We start from the raw sequence: 20,119 nt of genomic DNA on the forward strand, positions 1-20,119 counted from the left end.
AGGAAGAAAAATGAAGGAAAAAGAGCGTGAGATATAAAGCCCAACCACATTCTACATGGAAGTAAATATGTTTAGCCTTTTAGGTGAAAGTACAGTAGACAAGGGAAAGCCACCTGCTACAAAGTTCCAGAACAACTTTCTAATAGTTTGGAGGGAGTAATGTTTGTGTATATATATAATGCCCTGTTTTTGTATCTTCTTACTTTTGTACTTGATACAGAGTCTGAAGAAGACCTTGCTAGAAGGTTGAAACGTTACTTTTAGTTTGTTTTTTATAAAATAAATTACTGCCTTGGTCAGCATATTTAGTTTTTCATAACAGGAATGACTTAAGATGACCGGACCCCTCTCCGATTTTCTTCATATTTGGCATACTCACTAATTGAGGCCTCCTAATCACGAATCTGAAGTTAAAAGTTGTCGGAAACGTCTAGAAATTACAAAATAAGCGAAAATAGGGCGTTAGTTTTCGGAATGGGAACCATCTATTTTCGCAATTTTTTTTGTTTCACAAGGAAATATATATATATATACTACCACGACACCAAATTTTAACTATGTTTGCCTAACCTAACCGAAACTGACCTAACCACACGTCAATGGTTTGTGGGGCTAGCGTCAATGGTTCTCAATTATTTTGCAATTTCTAGATGTTTCAGACAAATTTTAACTTCAGATTCGTCATTAGCAGGTCTCAATTAGTAAGTATGTCAAATATGAAGAAAATCGGAGAGGGGTCCGGTCATCTTAAGTCATACCAGTAAACATTTTGTAAGTGGAGGTTTGAAACAAAACAGTGCCATTTATATTTTTTTGACCATCAATTAAAACCAGTGTGTTGATTTAGTGCATCCATTGGGGAAAAGGGTCAACTAATCTAATTTGTTAGGAAGGGTAAAATTTTGTAAAATTTTAGTATCCGCAAAACATATTTCTTCAATTTTTCAGGAGAAAGTACATACCGAACTGACTTTCCGTACACTTTTGAAAGGTCGTGGAAATGTTTTTTTTCCCATCTCTTAATTTATTTCGCTGGTAAATCATGCATTTTTGGTGATTAATGTCTCTCCAATGCACGAAAGCTGTTGCCTCTATGTCCTTCTACTACGTGAACCAAATGTTGCGTGCGTTCGATGAGGTAACCCCTGGTCAGTGTTTCCAATCACACCATTGTTTTCCAAGAACATGACAATTTTAACTATGTTTGCCTAACCGAACCTAACCTAACCTTGCCATGCATGGTTCGTGGGGCTATCCATGAATTGTTCGTGGGGCTATTTATGAATGGTTTGTGGGGCTATCTGTGCATGGTTGGTGGGGTTTTCGAACATGGAAAGAAATACAAAATCAGTAACACGAAAGTAGGTATTTTTCGGTGAAGAAGGTTGGAAACACTGCACACCCACTAATCATAGACAACACTACTCAAGATTTGCCCACCAAATTGTGTGTAACTCAATCAAAAAACGAACTAACAATAATTACTCAATATGTGGAAAATTGAAATTATTTTCATGAAGAAATCGAAATGCCACCTTCAAGAATCCTTAGCAATGCAGAATACGTAAGTACCAATGTGAAAAAGAAGAAAATAAAGGAATTTCAGACGTTTTGCGGATACTAAAATTTCTAATGATTTTTTTTCGGAATGTGCTCGTCCCTTAATCAGCAGCCACCATCTAAAGGTGAAACCCTAGAACCCCTGAGGAAGTAAAATTAATTACCACTATATACTATTTAAGTTAGATATCTGTAGGATTTCGGTGGGAGGGATTCAGCCCCCTTAGCCCTCTCCCTGGCGAGGTGCTTGGTGACAGGTTGATCAGTTTTATGATTTTCTATATTGGTGTGTGAATAGACGTGGCGTGTTTTTGAAAGAAGATGTCTGATTATTGCTTTTTCCCCTGCCACTTGTCTTGGTTTCGTGAGAAGTCCAGGTTTCTTAATTTGTTTGTTCTGTCATGCATCTCTCTCTCTGGTGATTTGTTTATTGTGCCTTGAGTATCCATTCCACCTATAAGCTGTGTGCAGGTGACTGACTTGAAGTTGCTCTGTGCTAGTGATGGGGATTGCCCAAGGAAAAATTTAAATAATACTGTTGGTCACTGTGCTGGATGGTAAAAGGTCTTGACAACCTATTGACTGCCAGCCTCACTTCCATATGCCTCTGTAAGGGTGGTTGATCATCCAACACGTTATGGGATAACATGTGGTCCACACGATGAATCCCAACCTCAGTCATTATTGTAGGTTTCCATGACTGTGTGACGGTACTGCTTCTTGGCTTCCCAATTTCCTCATTCACTAGCCAAAATCTCACGAGAAAAGTTGTTACACGCCCCCCTCATCCCTCTCAGGAAACTCGAACCAACATGCATCCCGTAGCTGAAACCCTGAAGCATAAGACCCCACGGCCAAAATACAGAACATAACATGATTTAGTATTATCTTTTCCTTTTGTTTTGGTATGTATTTGCAAACCGAACAATTAAATTCCACAATATTATTTTCAAGACTTGAAAAGACTTGTGAATAAATAAGTCATTGTTTAAGTTAATGGGAAGAGAGAGAGAAATATAAAGGTGAAAGTGCCTACTGAAGAGCTGCAGAAAATGTTGCATCAAAGTCTCGAGACTTTTATTTCTCTCCACCCAAGTTTTCTTCATTAAAAAGCTAAACTCAATATTCAACAGCCCTCTAAGGACCATGACCTGCCTGAGCAACTTTTATCGTTACGTGATGTGTGGTCAGCACATTGAGTCCCATTGCCACTGTTTTCTAGCATTTGAGACCGGAGCTCGCTACTTCTTTTCAAGTAGGTCCCCGATTGTTCTCACGATGCTGGGTTAATGCCATAATTTTGGGGGTATCCACTGGGAATTTAACCTGGAACTGCTTACACCAAAGGAGAGAGCACTAACCATTTGGCTACGCGGGAGCCTAATTTTTCTTTTTTTCTTTAGACTTAAATTCGTAGTATATATTCACAGTAGCAAGACTACAAACCGGTAATATTCAGGACATTAGTGTTCCAGAACATTTTAATCTAAATGGTTTGAAGGCTGAAAAAGAAATCTCCCAGAATTTTGTTCTTGAAAGTTGGCAAATCTAGATGGAGCAGTGTAAAATCACACAAAACCATGGTTGGCTGAGCAATGGCATGGTATGCCAGAGACCCAGGTTTGAGACCTGGTCGAGTTGCATTTTCTGCTTAAATTTGTAAGTAGTACGTCACCTGTATGTACCAAATTATAAGGTAACAGCTCCTAGGTACTAGGAACAGTCAAAGTCATCAGTTTTTCAAAGCTAACCGATCTTATTGCAGTAGCTGTTTCCCTAAGAAATTCTTAAATCAATCATACGGATTGCCACGTGTGTACAGTATTATCATTTTCAAAAGTTTGCAACACTGACAGATCGAAGCAGAAAAAAACGGGTAACTGCAGTTGTCCATTACGCAATCCCATTTCTCTTCACTGTTCATTGGTGGAGTCACGTCGCATCACTACTTCCACAGTTCTTGTTCGCCTGGTCTACAGTTAGGTGGTACAGGGTTTAGGTCATGCTTTCTTGTGCCTGCTAAGTTGTGGGTGACTTTACATGTATGGTGTGGCGAGGGATTTTTCACAGAAAGTGCCGTGTAACCCTTGCTGAGCACACTTTGAGAATCTGTGAGATAGAGTGATGCAAAGGATTTTCTGATATTACAGAAAAAAAAAATGCTTTAAGTTTTATTTAATATAAAATTTCTTGTTTGGTAAATAACTTATTCCTTTATCTATACAGGCTGAATCAGGCTATGGAAGTGAAAACAGCCTTAAAAGGCATGGAAGCGCCATATCTCTGACATCAGCAACACTCTCTGCAGCCTCATCTTCTAGTTTCAAGAAAGGCAGAGGTAATTATACAAATTTATTTTTTTATTATCTCTTCATAGTTGTGTACAAAATATATTTAAGAAAGTATTGTCTTTTCTTGTTTAAAGAAGAGGAAAAGGAAATTCTTAGAATGCATTCTTGGATCATTCTGATGATATAGAGCCTCCCTGATGGCACAGTGGTAGCGTCGTCGCCTTGTAATCAAGGGGTCCCGGGTTCGATACCTGGTGGAGGCACAAGTGGTTCGGATTCCACTTTAAACTGTAGGTCCAGTCCCGATTAGCCTTACTGTGCATAAAGTGGACTTAAAACACCAAATCAACCAACCAACCATTACTGATGATATATTTACATACACCGTGTAATCAAAGGGACACATGTTTGATTCAGATTTTATTTGATCTTCAAGGTTTCCACTCATCTGGAGACCCTGAAAAAGTCAGGAAATTGTAAAACATTCCAAAACTTGGAACATTTTTACTTTCCAGGATTATTCTGAAAATATACTTTACTTTTCCTCTGAAGTGTGTTTTTTAGGGGTTATATTTAATATAATAATGTTGTTGTATTTATGCAGCCTACTTTGTGATAGGCAAATGAGAGCTGTACAGAATAAAGCAGAATGTGAACCATAGTGCAATATACCCCATCTTGAATAGACATCAAACTCTGATTGTGAATATGATGTGGTCAGTACCATGCTCTGGCCACACCTCCCGCAGTTACACATTTTATGAGAGGCTCGGTGAATCCTAGAACTGCCTTATGCAGGGACATGGTCTAACAAATTCTTACCTGAAATTGCCTTGTAATCAAGGAGACAATACCAGGTGGAGGCACATTGCACAGTCTTTTGGATCCCACTTCAAACTGTAAGTCCAGTCCCCATTAGCCTATCTTTGCATAAAGTGGACTTAAAACAACAATTCAATTCTCACGTGAAATCACCTAACCCTGGAATCAAAACCAGCCATCCCAAATTCCAGTCCGACTCCTACCGGGTGGACAGTTGCAGCCTTAACTACAAAATATTATACTTGCAAGAATAATACAAAAGTTGTGATTTGCTGTTGCAATTTCTTACAACGATTACATAAAATAGACAGTTGGGAATTGTTCTTTGTCTTTTCTGTATTTTTGATACCATGTGTGTAAGTCTTTCTCAAGGACTTAATGTGGAAATAGATAAATATGGATGTGTGTTCAAGTGTGCTTTTACCTAATTGCATTTAAAAGATAACTAAGCAGTTTTTTTAACAACATTATTTTAATATAGTTTCATTTTTAAAAGCATTTTATGTATAACTGCCAATTTTTCCAAACATACACAAATAAGTATTATGTTCTTTGTTATTTAATAGGCAGCATTCTTATATTTCATTGTAGTTACAGTAAAAATTAAATTTATTTCTAATGTTTGCTTTTTGTTTTATTTAAATAGGCTTGAAAGAGAAGATGGCAGAGATGGAAACATTTCGTGATATCTTATGTCACCAGATAGAAACACTGCAGAGTTACTTTGATGCATGTGCAGAAATTGCAGCATCAATAAAGGAACCAGCAAAGGAAAGCCAAGGTATTGTGATCAGAATTATTTTTTTTTTTTTTGTTCCCATGCACACAGACCACATTTTGTTATATGAGAGTTGCAGAAATTCATAGAAACAAAGGAGTCTTGACAATTGTGCTTGTTATTACAGTAGTAATACTGTAACAATGACAATAACTCGTTGCGCAACGTCACCCCTCGGTTGTTGTATAGGTTTCCATGACAGGTTTATGCTACTCTTTCATAGCTCCCCATACTGTAAAAAAAGAAAAATATATTTTAAGGGAAAGACTTGTCAGTTCTAAATACCCCTCTTTAATGTCTTCACCCCTACAAAATGTTCGTTGTTCATTGTTGATTGTAAGTACCTGTGGTCTGAATAAGAGTATTTCTAATGTACCATCCCATGTGTGCATTTCAAGTTGTTGTTGATTGCCACTTTAAAAAGCCCTCTTTAAATATATGAGATGGCTTCAAAATGTAAATAAATAAATGCACAATGTTTTGGATGCATTTCCTAGGCCTTCTTCAGTCTTTCCAATGAATCTGTAACATTAAAAAGACTCACAACATTGGTTAATAGCAGGTAAAATAGAAATGTTAAAAGTTGACTTCAAACTTAGAAGTACCCTGTCGTACAAGGCCATTGGTAAGACTTCGTTTTAGGTGTGTATGACATCATGTGAACTACATTGGGTCTGCTCATCTTAGGATGTCTGAGGGAGCTTTTAGACCAAAGTGACCCTTTCTAGTCTGTAGAAAATTAGAGTTTGAAAATTATTTTCACTCGCTCGTACTCGTTCAAGTCTCCCATGTTTGAGCGTGCTACTCTCACGCGTTTACAGTGGAATATCATTTTAATGTGGCAATAATCGTAGACACATATTTGTAAAATATTGTGCAGCCCCCAGTCATCTATTTCATTTTCATATAGCACTGCGTTGGTAAGATAGACCAAACTACATTTTAACATGGAGATAATGACTATGTTTACTTAAGTTTCAATTTCATTATGTCTTTCTCCTCACGATCCATTTTTGAGGGCACTGCCACAGACAAATTACGGTTATACATGTACAACTGGGTTTTGGGGCTACACTGTTCGTTTTGCCTGCCTTTTGCACGATATTGAGAAAATGGACCAGTCCAAATGACATGTGCAGCTTGTTGTGTCACTTCCAGTGTGAGAGGTTACATTTATTTCTGAAGGTTGGTTTTCAAATGTCGCATATTTATTTAGTCTGAAAACAAGACTTGGACACAAGATGCAGCTAGGTAGGATACTCATGAATAAAATATCACGTGCACCTGCGGCACAAAATGAGAAGATAATTGAACAATGTTGCAAGAACATGCTAGCAACATCAAAGTTTCCAGATTCAAGCATTCGTCAGGATGTTCCTTGGTTCTTCATCTGTGCAAAGTTATTATCACGAAATGCAAACTTAAATTAGATGGAGTTTGAAAATATTTAAAATGCCACATGTATGGTATGGTTTTGTTGAGCATGCATCAATTTAACTTTGGGAAACGGGGCAGAGATGTTGCTGTTCTTTCAGGAAGATCATCACCATTCAGTTACGCATGGCAAACTCTGTTCCAAGGATTGTCATGTTTTTACACTTAAATAATCACTAGTGAAAAAATTGCTAGATTCATGTGTTCTTAAAAAAGCAAAACTGTGTGCTTTAAGACAACACAATGAATAATGAGCCACTTTTACAACTTTATCATTGTTGCAACTCATTGTTTTATAAGTGCATCCTGTGAAATGCAGCATAGTGTGATGCAAAACAACCACAATTTGGAATCGCAAATTTCCTAGTGTTCAAAATTTGTGGTTGGTGGTCAGTATGCCACATTTTAAATAATTTTCCATTTGAAGATTATTTTTTATCTGTGCTTTTGATTCAAAGTTTTTAATTTTTTTTTATCGGAGCTTTTATCTAAGAGATGATATGAGTCCTCCTTACTTTTTTTTTCAGCTTATGAACTTTAAATACGGAGAAACTAGTACTCACTCCGTGTGTGGCCGCTGCCATCATCCTCATTGGAACTTGCTGTTCTGTTGCTTGGCATGCGTCTTTTGTTTGTAGTTCTCCGGTTGCTGCTAGGTGCGCTGTTGTTAACTGTACGTCTGTGTCCGTGTCGTCTGCTATTTCCCGGCATTGACTGTTGTAGTAGGGGAATCCAAGTGTGGTGTGCCTGTCTGCTGTCAATGTTTAGCTCGTGTGGGAAGTGCATTATGGCATGTGTTTCCTTGATTTTGGTTTCTACGAGAGTGTGGGCAGTGTGTTTGACTTTTACCTTTTGAATTTTATGGCTATTGTATTTGATGTGTTTAGCAAGACCAGTAGTGGGTTGGGCATTTTTCGCATCTGTTAGGTGCTGTTGGATTTTTTCATTGACAGATGTGATGGACTTGCCAATGTATACTGTTTGTGTTTGTTTGTTATCAGCTATTCTGACATTGGGTTTGTGCGCTACTTTGATGCCATATGGGAGAAGGGCTTTGGATATGCGGGTGGATGTGATGGGATGGCAAACCATTTATATTGCCCGTTGGGAGGTTGATTTTGGCTGGTTAGGGTGCCTGGCCTATTTTCCACTTTACTGCACCAAGTGGAAAGTTGTGCTTCTGTGTAGCCATGTTTCAGGGCTATTTCAGTGATGGTGGCTATCTCCTCTCGTTGATCCTCTTCTACAACAGTAGGAGAAGGCTCTTCGATAAAAGTTCAACCACACGTTAGCTTTTTGTTTGGGGGATGGCTAGAGATGGCTTTTTGCACTCTGCATCACTTTTAATACTTTCTGCTTTCAAGAGTGTTGCACAGCTTTTCTGCAAGGTGCAGCCTCTTATGCTGCATTTGTTTGTTTGTTTGTTGGACTACCAAGTCTGTGGATGGATTAGGCTCGTCCTTAAACAAAAAACCATGAAAATGGAAAATATACATATTAGAACTGTGTAAAGTGTAAGTTGTACACAAAGTGTGGGTTCTGTCTATGTTTATAGTCATTTCCTCCCCCCCCCCCCCCAGATAGTTACAATAATAAAACAAACAAACATAATGACTTCGATTTCAACCTGATTCATAGCAGATGTAATTAATTATCTTACTATAGAGCTCATCAGTTGTTAGATTAGGTGATGCCATTATTATTCTCATCGTGATACTATATAGGTGTTATTATTTATCGGTGGCATCAAGACAAGAATCTTCAGGTTTCATACAACTGCTTGATTACAACATTATAATTTTTATATATCGCTGAAGTAACCTCAATGGAAGTAGCGTAGAAAAACCTTTTATTTATTGTTAAAATTTCAACTATGCAGATGTAACTGCCGTACGACGCAGACAAATCATAGGGCATCAATGTTCAAGAATTGCCCCTGTAATTTAGTCAGTCAGTATTTACCCGTTATCAGGTGTATCTGTTGTAACTAGGGCTCGGATAGTTATGCACTAAAAAAATGCTGTATATTACAAACTATGACAGATTACATGCCAGGCAATGAATATGCATTATTCTGAATGCTCATTCGCTACACAGATTTTTTTTTTCTATAAATATGGTTCTGTGTTAGATGAAATACAATACATTACAGATCAAGATCATGATTGCATTTGATAACAACATAAAAGGTAAAGTGCTCCCCTGTGCTTAGCACCACGCCATGAAGGTGTATAGGGGGTGTGGGGGTAATGCCCCACATTTTCTTGATCCAATCGTGAGTGGGGCTGATGTGATCAGCATCATGCCCCTCACTGCCTTTACCCCCCTGGGTTTCCCCCAGGTACCCATGTCATTCGATGCTGGGTGGACATGCTCGGTGTTGGTTGTGGGCACAAAAATATGCACGACATCAACTTCTATTTCATAGAAATATGCACCTGCATATGAAATATGCTTTTTTAGTTAAAAAATCATTAAATATGCATTTGCATATGCAAAATTCATAATTATCCGAGCCCTAGGTATAACACAATAGTTACTTTTATGGAGTCTCCTGCACTATTTTCCATGATGACAATATAAAAACGTGACAATAGTATCAAAATATGCCTATATAGCCTATAAGATCTATTGATGATCCCTATGATGGCCATTTCGAAAATACTCCCTCATTCTCCATATTATGGGGTATTTTCAGTGCCTTCAATCTTCAAAACGTTTGATGTGACTAATTTATTGACCAATTTTCAGGCTTTTATCATAAAAATGCACAATTCAGCAAATAGCACATATCGGCTGGACTGTCAGGGTAGAAGTCCACTGCTGGGGTCAACCCGGTTTATGTGTATCTGGATGTTCCTGCTGTAGATGGCAGACCAATCAGGAGCAGTGTCAGCTGTGTCCCCTCTGCTGGCTGACTATCACTGGCCAGGCTGGATCCAGTTCGAACCCTGTTTTGAGATTCAGATTTTAATTTTCCGTGTGGATGGTTATTACTTTCTGGATAATTCTGTCTCAATATTTTGATGATTTAGCAATAATTTCTGTGTTGCTGAAATCTATTCTATGGCCCTCGTTGATTGAATCTTCTGCTAGTCCTGACTAATGTTGGGTGATATATCATCCAGATGATATATCGTCACGACATTTTTAGAAACATGTATCGTGCCAGCAATATATCATCAAGATAGTTGGCGATATATGTCGTGGAGACGATATATCACCGATATCACGATGTGGAAAAAATGTTGTATGGTATTGTCTGTGATGATATTTTCTTGACTATATTCCAATATCAAATTTCCGATATCGTCCATCCCTAGTCCTGACTTCTCTGGATGGAAATTCTTGATGTAACTCTGATGTCCTGCCCGTTTGCCCAATATATGCTTTACCACATTTACCACAATTGCAAACACTCCGGTAAACTCCAGGTGTTTAGAGTCCTAAATTGTCCTTGGGGTTGCGTAAAATTCTCCTGCTTTTCAGCAGTGGTTTGTGGATGGATTTTATTTTATGTTTTCTGAGAAAACGGCTTATAATTCTGGAGAGGTTTCCATTGTATGGCAGGATAGCTATCTTCTGGTCCTGCTCCGCAAGCTGACCTCCGTGGCAGTGTTTTCTACAATACCAGGGGTCCCAGGTTCAAATCCCAGCCTGGGCATGTGTGTTCTTTGTGTTCAATTTCATCAGATCATCTCTCGTCCACATCTTCAGGATTAGACAAGAGTGGCAGAAAAGTGAAGTAAAATAAGTCAAATCAATCAGTTCGTCATGTTGGATAATGCACATGTAGTTTTTACTGTGTTGGGTGGGGGTTTTCTGGCCTTAAATTCTAGTGTTTTCTTTCTGCAGAATATTTTTCTAGGTTGGATAATGAATTAATTCTGATTACTCTCCTGGGATGCCGTTACCTTTCAGGCCAATCTGTGGAATTTACTTTTTTTGTGGTTGGTTGGTTAAACTTATCACTAAGATTTGTTGTATCTATGGTACATCCTTGTTCTTTTGTTTTTGAGCAAATGTATCTAATATTTTTTTTTAAAAAAAGTGTGCAAATTTCTCTGAATTACTCTGACATGTTCTCAACTGTGTAAGAGACTCATTCTCAAATCATGCGACCAGGGGTGGAAAATGTTCAGTAACATGAGTAAAAGTCAGTTTTTTCATCATAGTCTGTAATTTGTCAATATTTTTTTTTAATGGTCAGTAAAGTCTGTATTTTAAGGAAAATGGTCAATAAATTCAGGATTTTTTGTTTGCATGACTGCAATTTGTATTTTTTTTTTAAAAGTGCTGTTACTCCTTTACAACTTTACAGTGAGGTTATATACATATATATTTTTAATTCAGCTAAAGTAAGGCATTTTTTTTTTTTTTACCATTTCTCCTACAAGTGATGAGGGCATTTCTTGAGAATTAGCTTTCTTTAATTACTGGAAAGTTGTGCTATTTGTGTCTTGAGGGCCACATTTCCTGCTATGTTATTATACAAGGGTCGTTCAAGGTTGACCAAGACTTTTATTTCTAGACAGGAAATATCCATACATAGAAGCACCAAACTATGTCAGTTTTTCAAAGTATTCCCCCTGAACATTCAGACACCGTTGTCATCGTTGTGGAAGTTCCTTGATGCCTTTGGCGTAGAAAGAAGTAGGTTCCTGTCGTAACCACTGCAGGACAGCGTTCTTGAGTTCCTTATCTGACTGGAAGTGCGTCCTGCCCAAATGCTCTTTAAGAGCCCCAAACAAGTGGAAATCACTGGGAGCTAAATCTGCACTGTAAGGACTGTGTGGTAAAACCTCCCAGTGCAAGCTGGCCAGTGCTGTTTGAGTCAAATGGGCTGTGTGTGGCCTGGCATTGTCATGGAGAAGAATGACATGTTTCTACAACATTCCAGGTCTTTTCTTCCGAAGGGCCCCACGTACAGCATCGTGAAGCAGTGTTGAGTAATACTAGGCTTTAATTGTGGCGACCTTCTCCAAAAAATCCACATGGATAACATCTTTCATGTCCCAGAAGACAGTTCCCAAAATCTTACCGGCAGACGTCAGTGTTTTGCTTATTTTGGGTGGAGCGGAACCCTTGTGACACCATTCGTACACTCTTTCCTGTGACAGTGTTTGTTCAACATATTGTGCTTGCAGTCTACGCCAAATTTCAGCAGGTTTCACCTTCTCCTTCACGAGAAATTTCATTATACACCGGTGTTCAACAGCAACAGATACATTACTTGCCGCGATCTTTGTTTACATTACTGCGCATGCGCAAAATGCGTCGCAAAGGATCATGGTTACTCGCAAGGAACCATGGTCTCTATCCTGCCGAAGTAATGCAGCGCTACATTGATTCATTAATATTTTATGCACGAAAGTCTTGGTCAACTTTGAACGACCCTTGTATATCGTGTATGTTGGTGGTTCTCAACCTTCGTGATCCTTTGGCCCGGTAAATTTGTATTTTCAAAGTTGATGCACCAATCCCATTAATTTTACTCTTAAATAGCTTTCGATTTCTTTTAACTTTGTACATTAATTAATATGTACCCTTGAAGTTTAATATTAATAAATAAATTATGGCATAACAATAGAAAGCATTAGTTCGATTATGTTTAAGCTTATTGATTAGATGGAATGGAATCTTTTAGTTTCCTCTGGCCAATATTATTAAATTAATTTGGTAAATTCAGATTTTCATTGGCATGTTCCATTTCGGACACCAGAATATTCCTCTTCAATATATATGTTTTTGAAAATTGCTGCGCAAGGTAAATTGACTGTGGTGTCAGTCCGTCTAGATCGTTTGACCCATCACCACCACTATCACAAAAGCATTTTCTGTTTTATCACAGTAGAAATCTGAACGAAAGACCATTTTTCCAGCTGGTTGGCCTGTGCTGCAAGTTGCGAACTTCAGGAGAACCTCTCGCTCTCCTGTGTAACTGACGCCAGCACCTGCTACTGAGCTGCAGCCTGGCAGTTGTGAAACACTGGTATATGTGAGATCAATGCATACCTTTTTTATATGACAAAGGAGCTCTCAGAGATGGCAAGAGCAGATAATGTTCATTACAGTGGACTATTGAAAACTAGGAGTAAAGCTAGAGAATTGAATGAAATAGAAAAGGCTGAGAAATTAGAAAAGGTCGATGAAGGTACACAATGAAAATAATACTTTGCAAGAAAATGAATCAAAACTGGAGAAGCTGAGACAAGAACGGAATGAGAAGAGGATGATCAAATATTGCTAATTGAAGAAGGCTGATGAGGAAAAGACATGGTTGGGATCAGCATGGAACTGTCAATGCTAGAAGAAGTGGAAAAAGCAATAGAAGAAGAAAAGTGCAGAAAACTATAGACACAAGAGTTTATTAATAATACTTTTTCTGAAAAAAACAGACAAAACTTAAGTAATGAAAACGTATACATTGCTTTTCAATATCTGCTACACACTATTCTTTTTAAGAAAGGTGCCTTACATAATTTTGTACAATAGTGAAAACACTGTCTTATCGTAAATAAGAAATGTCTGGCTGTGTTGATGGCAGCCAGAAAATATTTTTTAACAAATGAAATCCCATCTTTATTTTTAGGATGACAATTTATTGTAAAGAAATAGGTCAGTATATGGCCATTTTTTTAATTTATAATTTGGTCAGTTAAATCCGTAATTTTGACTACTTTACCACTAGTCTCCGCACCTTTGCGAAAATATCTGTTCTGACTATTTTGCTGTTTTCAGTATGCTATTTCAGTAAGAATTTTCTCCTATTTTTTCTGCTTTGACTTGTTAAATATTATCGTGCAGTTAGTAATTTATGATGTCATAAATACGATTTTTGGCTAACTCTGTACTCGTAGATTATCTAGGGAACAGCCATTTTGTATCCTCTTACCGAATATGTGTTCTTAACTAATTTCGGCATGCTGATTTTGGATTTGCTACTCACTCTTCTCAATCACTTATCATTTTCGAGATATGCAACGCCATATATGGTATAGTAATATGAATAATGTATACACCACTCAATTGCACTTTTCTTGTAATCTGGCAACACTGCAAACTGTTTGCATGCCAAATCATCATGTATACCTTCAGTTGTCTCTTATATGTTGATATGAGAGGTTCATTGAAACATTGTTTGCCTCAATAAAGGATATTAATATGAATATCACAATATATAAACATGCACTTTACAGCATTTGATTTGTGCAGTGACACAGTGGGCTGTGCTGTGATAAACTACGTCGGCTGAAAGAACCCCTTAGCTGTGTATATCATCCTAAGGCTTGATTCACATCTACGCTCAAGCAACGCTCAGGTCACGGCCCGCTCACGTTCACACTAGCGGTCAAGCTTCGCTCCAGACAAGGTACGATCAACATCAGTCTGGTGTTGGTTTCTTTACAGAGTACACAGATTTTTCGGTATAAAGAGCCTACCGATTATGCTAACTACAATGTTCAAGAGATTTTAAACGACGAAATTGTCTGTTGCAGCACTGGCATTAATTAGAATAAAGGAAATAAAATAAAGAAGAAAGATAATTGTGACAAAGGGAAATGATTGATATGGTTGATTTACGTCGCTTTTCTGCCAGTTTTGTCTAATTACAAGGATGAGGATGTGTTGGATATGACGAAGGGACATCACAAAAACATCCATGCCCAGACCGTTATTCGAATTCTGAGCACGTGGCATCGTAGCATGTTGTGCTAACCACTCTGCCACGGATTGATTGATTTAGTTCATTTTACTTCGCTTTTTGTGCCACTTTTGGCTAACTTTGCAAAGATGAGGATGAGTGATGATATCATAAAATTGATGAATGGATACTCACAAACACCCATGTCCAGGCCTAGACTCAGACCCGGGACCACTCGGCCATAGAGGTCGGCTATTAAAATATAATACCGTTTATTGATATACTTTCGGTTTGAAATCGGCCAATGTTTATTTGCAGCTATAATGTACAAAACTGTAAATGTGAACAGTGAAAAACACTACTTTGTCGGCCTAGGTTTGGCTTGAACATTTTCGGGCTCATCGTTTCATATCGACATTGTTCACCATTTATTTTATTTTAAAGTTTACGACACAGCACATGATAAATATACATTAGGTTGTAAGCCTAGTTTCAAGGACCAAATTGTTACACACATTGTTTTCCATAAAATAAGAACAAGTTGGTTGTTAATCTTGATTCGGAGCTAGATGTCAAGAATGAATGGCAGAATTTTGACCAACATCTACCCCTTCGCACACAAAAAATGACAAAGTGGTTGTCCAGGAAACTATAACCCTCAATAGGTTTATGGATTTTAAGTGAAGCCAAAGAAAAGGTCGTAACAACTAGTAGTCATGGACAGTGGCATCTCGTCCCTTTGGAGCTTAGCCCCTAATGAAAAATGGATGTATTGATGAAAGGCATGCGAAGGCATGGCGTACGCTACAGTGAAAGTCACGTGCTAGTAGAGAGGGAAGGGGAGAGTGCAATGGGTTTGAGTGCTGATTCGGGCCTAGTTCCTTAGCGTTGCGTTCGATCTCGCGTGTTGTACTGTAGTGTTGTGGTGGCTTTTATTTGCTATGAACAAAGTCGATTTCTTGTTGGCAATGCCATTTCAGTGAGTGACCAAGAAAAACTTGTTGTTAAACAATTAGGTCGTGAACATCCAAGTATTACAATAATACAAAAACACAAATCACAATCACATTCTTTCAATCCAGACTGGTACAACAGGAAACTGTGGTTGACAGCTAGCGAAATCAAGAAAAATGTCTTGTTTTAATTACCTTTTGTTTGGTTGTATAAGTGATCTCATACATCTTTCTGAAAGAATTAAATCACATGAAACTAGTTTGTGGCACGTTGGAAACTTGTTAAAATTGAGTCTGTTTGGAAAGGTTGATGTTCGAACACAAATTGATGAAGGATATAGGCTGTCAATTACAAGACACAATGAATTAGTCTGGAAAAATATGCATATATTAAGTAGATTTATAGATTAAAATTCTGTGGTCGACATGAACTTGCTCTACGAGGACATAATGAAAGAGAAGAATCTTTAAACAGAGGCATCTTCCTAGATTTAGTATGTGAAATTGCTAAGCTAGATAACAGTTTGCATGAACATTTAGAGGAATCCAAAGTAAATAAATACACATCAGCAGTGATACAAAATGAGTTGTTAGACTGTTTGTACCAGGTTTATAGCGAGGCCCTCCAGGAGGATGTAAACAAAGTGATGTTTTTGCCTGTACAAGTATGTCTCAAACTTATGATGTTGGATCTGTATTCTGAGGGGTGCAGCTTGGAGTCCAGAAACTTGTAAGAGATGTTTATCCGTGTGCTTATTTTGTGCATTATATGCACACCAACTCAATCTCATAATGCAACAAATATGCTCTACCATCACAGCTATCAGAATTTTCTTTCCCAATTTATCTGCCTTTTCTCCGTTCTTCTCTTCATCTAGTAAGTGAACAGATTTACTGCAGGAGGTATGCCACCACGAACATGCCAAACAAGATGGAATTTCCAGAGTAGGGTAGTGTCGTCTGTTTTCCAGTGCAAGGAAGCCCTGATAGTGTGTTGGGAAATTATTCAGCAGGGTGGCTTGTGGGATTCTGTGCCAATTAGGGAAGCAACTGGATTAATACATTTCCTTGAAGATGATGAATTCATTTTTTTCTTGGATATCTTTAACAGGTTAATGCCCTTCGACGAAATATGCTACAATATTTTGCAGAAAAAAATTACAACAATGGTACACGTAAAGGAACATCTTCGTAAATTTGTTGCTGACATCAGTGATATTTGGAATGAACTAGCCAACTCTTCAGATGATAGTTCTGTTCTGTGTAACATCTCAAAGAAAAGAAAAAGCAGTGTTAACAAAACAGCATGCGCTATTGAGTGCTGCAATATACTTATTCATCAAGCTGAAGAGAGATTTGGTGCATCTGAACATTTGGAGTGTTTCAATTTAGTTGACCCTGCAAAATTCAATGACTGGAGGAAGTCATGTTTTCTCGATGATTCATGTAAGAATTGTGCCAAATATTATCCCTTCATAGAAGAGGGAAAACTAAAGAGTGAACTCCATGTTCTTTATTGTTGTGAAGAGTTTAGAAACATAAACTCTATCAGTAAATTGCATTCATCTTTCATTGAAAATAATTTAGAGGATACCTTTTCAGAAACAGTAAAAATGACAAACATAGTTTTAACACCTCCAGTGGCAACAGCTGAATCTGAACGATATTTCAGCACATTGAAGCATATTAAAACCTGCTTAAGGAATGCAATGGGACAAGATAGACTCAATGTCTTGGCAGTGCTTACAATAGAGAAAGAATACATTGCAAACATAGAGCGCTTCTACGAAGTTTTACAGCAATACCTGTTTCTTTTGTAACTCATTTGAATTGTCATTATATTTTAAATTCTTTAAAAAAATAAGTCCAGTTTTGTAGTTTAGAAGAAGATAAATACCTGTTTTTTTTGTAATTCATGTGAATTGTCATTACATTTTGAATTCTTTCAAAGAAATAAGTCCAGTTTTCTAGTCTAGAAGAAGAAAATGCCTATATATTTTAAATTCTTTAAAAAATAAGCCCCGGCCAAATTTGAGGCCACGAGATGCCACTGCTCATGGATCATTTTTGTGGTTAGTACTTCATTGAGAGTTTTTCATTGGCTGTAATTGTAATGTGGTTGTTCGTCAGTTTTTCCCTTCTTAAATCGATCTTACTCGAGTTCATGCAAGTGCATATTTTGACCGCTATTCTGCAAACATTATTGAGAAGAAAATAATTTTGGATTTTTTGCTCATTGCCCCATCAATTAATTTTATCCATACTCGCTTTTCTCTGTTTCAATAGGTCTTCGACTTTTGGCCATTCATTTTCTATGCACCAAACTGGGCTACGTGTCCTTTGCAACAGGCTGAAGACTGCTACTGAACCGGGACCGTAGGTTGAGCGTTGGACACGTTCACATCAGCGATCAAGATTCGGCCCGGTCAGGCCGAATATTCTTTCAAGTTGATCGAGACCGGAGTGTGATCAGAGCGAACCTTGACCGGAGCGTGACATGAGCATTACTTGAGCGTAGATGTGAATCAAGCCTAACACATTATATTACATTTCTGACCAATGCACTCCAAAATAGCAATGTAAAACATCACAGATAGTGTACCGACTGTACTTTGGTTGTCACTTGGAGATCGAAGACTGCGAATGAGCCTCACATGGTACATGTCGTAGTTGTGCTGTAACTCTAAGAGAGTAGTTGAATGGTATTCATTAAATGCCTTTTGATGTATCTATGACATGGCTTGAACCAAGGGACCACGTGACAGACTGTTATTTTTGTCGCACCATAATACGTGGCTATTTCTCGACGAATAAAAGCATATGTATTTGCTGATATACCCTCCGCATTGAAGTCTGTACCACATAGTGAGGGATTTCCAATTCCTTAAATCATTATCCACCACAGTGGAATTGAACATTTCTCGTGACCAGGAACATTGTTTCAAATAGGTATAAAAGATTGTGTTAGATAGAAAATGATAGGTACATTACATTTTTGCGCGATAAATTTCAAATCTTTTATTTCATCTGGAAATTAATGGATTAACGTCGCCAGATGTCGGCGCACCTGGTACTGCACTCTGACACGACCAATGCTGCCAGTACACTTCGTAATTTAAAAAAGAAAAAACTTTCTGTGTGAATATGGCATGATTAACCGCATAAATAGTCTGTAATGCACACAATTACCCCACATCCCCTAATGTGCCTTCATGACAGAGCTATATTCAAGGGGAACTTTAACTTTTTATACATAGAATTCATAAAAATGTATCGTTCTTGTATCTGTTCGATAAATACCCATTGAGACCATTGGCGCACAGAAAAAAAAATATTGCAAGCGACTCCATATCTGTCTTTCATCCAGGTTTTTCTTTCCTTCGTACAATATCTTTTTTGACGCCTTACAAGTTTTATTCCGTACTGAACGTTCATGTAGAGAATTATTTTTGTGTTTAATGTTTTAAGAATATCCATTAAATAATTAATACAAGGTTCATGTCTGTTGTTTTTTGTACAAAAGTTAAGAACGTTCAAAGTCTCGATTGCATGACTTTTGGGACACCCTGTATATCTCGGAAATGTAACGTGATACACAAATTTTGAGACTTTCTCTGAATTCCTCGCACTGAAATTAGTAAAGAACACGTTATTTCATCCCAGTGGCATATTCTGGTTTTGACTAGTGGGTAATCTCCGACACTTGATTCATCCACCCACTACTGAATCTCCCTGCAAATTTACCTCAACATCCATACAGGATTTATGAATATATGTGTGAAAAATTTTACCTTATCATTGCGACCACTGTCTAATAATAGTTGTGATTGCATTTGCAGTTAATCTACGTTTAGAATTTCAAATAATAAAACAAGAAAAGATAATAAATCTATAAGAAAAAGCCTGTAACAAAGAATATGAAAGGAATGCGGTAGTGAAATAAAAACCCTCAATATTAATTGATGTGTACCCACTACCCAGTTACTCGTGCATTCCCGATTTTTGTTTTTATACACGGAAGTTTACTACAAGAGATGCTACTGGCCTACCTACATTAACTATTTCCAATTTCTTCAGAATAGATCCCGTTCCAAATATTTTCACATGCAAATATTGTATTATATCCATTGCCTTTAACTTCAGTAAACACAGCACTAGTACGAATACTAAACCACTAACAGCTAAACAAATATTAAATTCTCAAATCGCTACAACATGCATTCAATTCCCTGCACCAATCTTCTATTGTGGTTCCTTCCTGCTTGACACAGAATTAAATTCACTATGGATGCTGAAAAATTCCCTTTCCCAGCTTTATATTCCCTGCGATGCGCAAGGTTCTATAAGTTGGAATCATTGCATTTTTTGTTTATATATTTTACATATAAACATCTTTTATCATTATGATCATTATTAATCTAAAGAGGGGGAAAAGCAACTTATATTACCTAATATATGTGTACGCATATATATAATTTAATTCTGATAGCTTTCGCTTTTAAAAGTTATTAATTTCTGTGAAAGAAGTACTCTCACTGGTTTTGAAGGCTACAAAGAAAGTAATCACGCATTTTAAAATACAAAAATGAAAAAAAAAGTAAGCATATAAATAGTTTAATTACTTCATTAATCGATT

At 37.4% G+C, this 20,119-nt stretch overlaps 1 protein-coding gene across 1 annotated transcript in view; it reads left to right on the forward strand.

Moving 5' to 3' along the window:
- cert (ceramide transfer protein) overlaps positions 1-20,119 on the forward strand; it is a 90,457-nt gene that overhangs the window by 5,292 nt on the left and 65,046 nt on the right. Inside the window, exons 3-4 of the mRNA XM_083130755.1 lie at positions 3,787-3,898; positions 5,320-5,454. Coding sequence (XP_082986881.1) covers positions 3,787-3,898; positions 5,320-5,454 — 247 coding nt within the window. The remainder of the gene's footprint in view (positions 1-3,786; positions 3,899-5,319; positions 5,455-20,119) is intronic.

Source organism: Lepisma saccharinum, chromosome 11 (assembly GCF_977018435.1).
Source record: "Lepisma saccharinum chromosome 11, izLepSacc3.1, whole genome shotgun sequence".
In the NCBI taxonomy this organism is placed as follows: Eukaryota; Metazoa; Arthropoda; class Insecta; order Zygentoma; family Lepismatidae; genus Lepisma; species Lepisma saccharinum.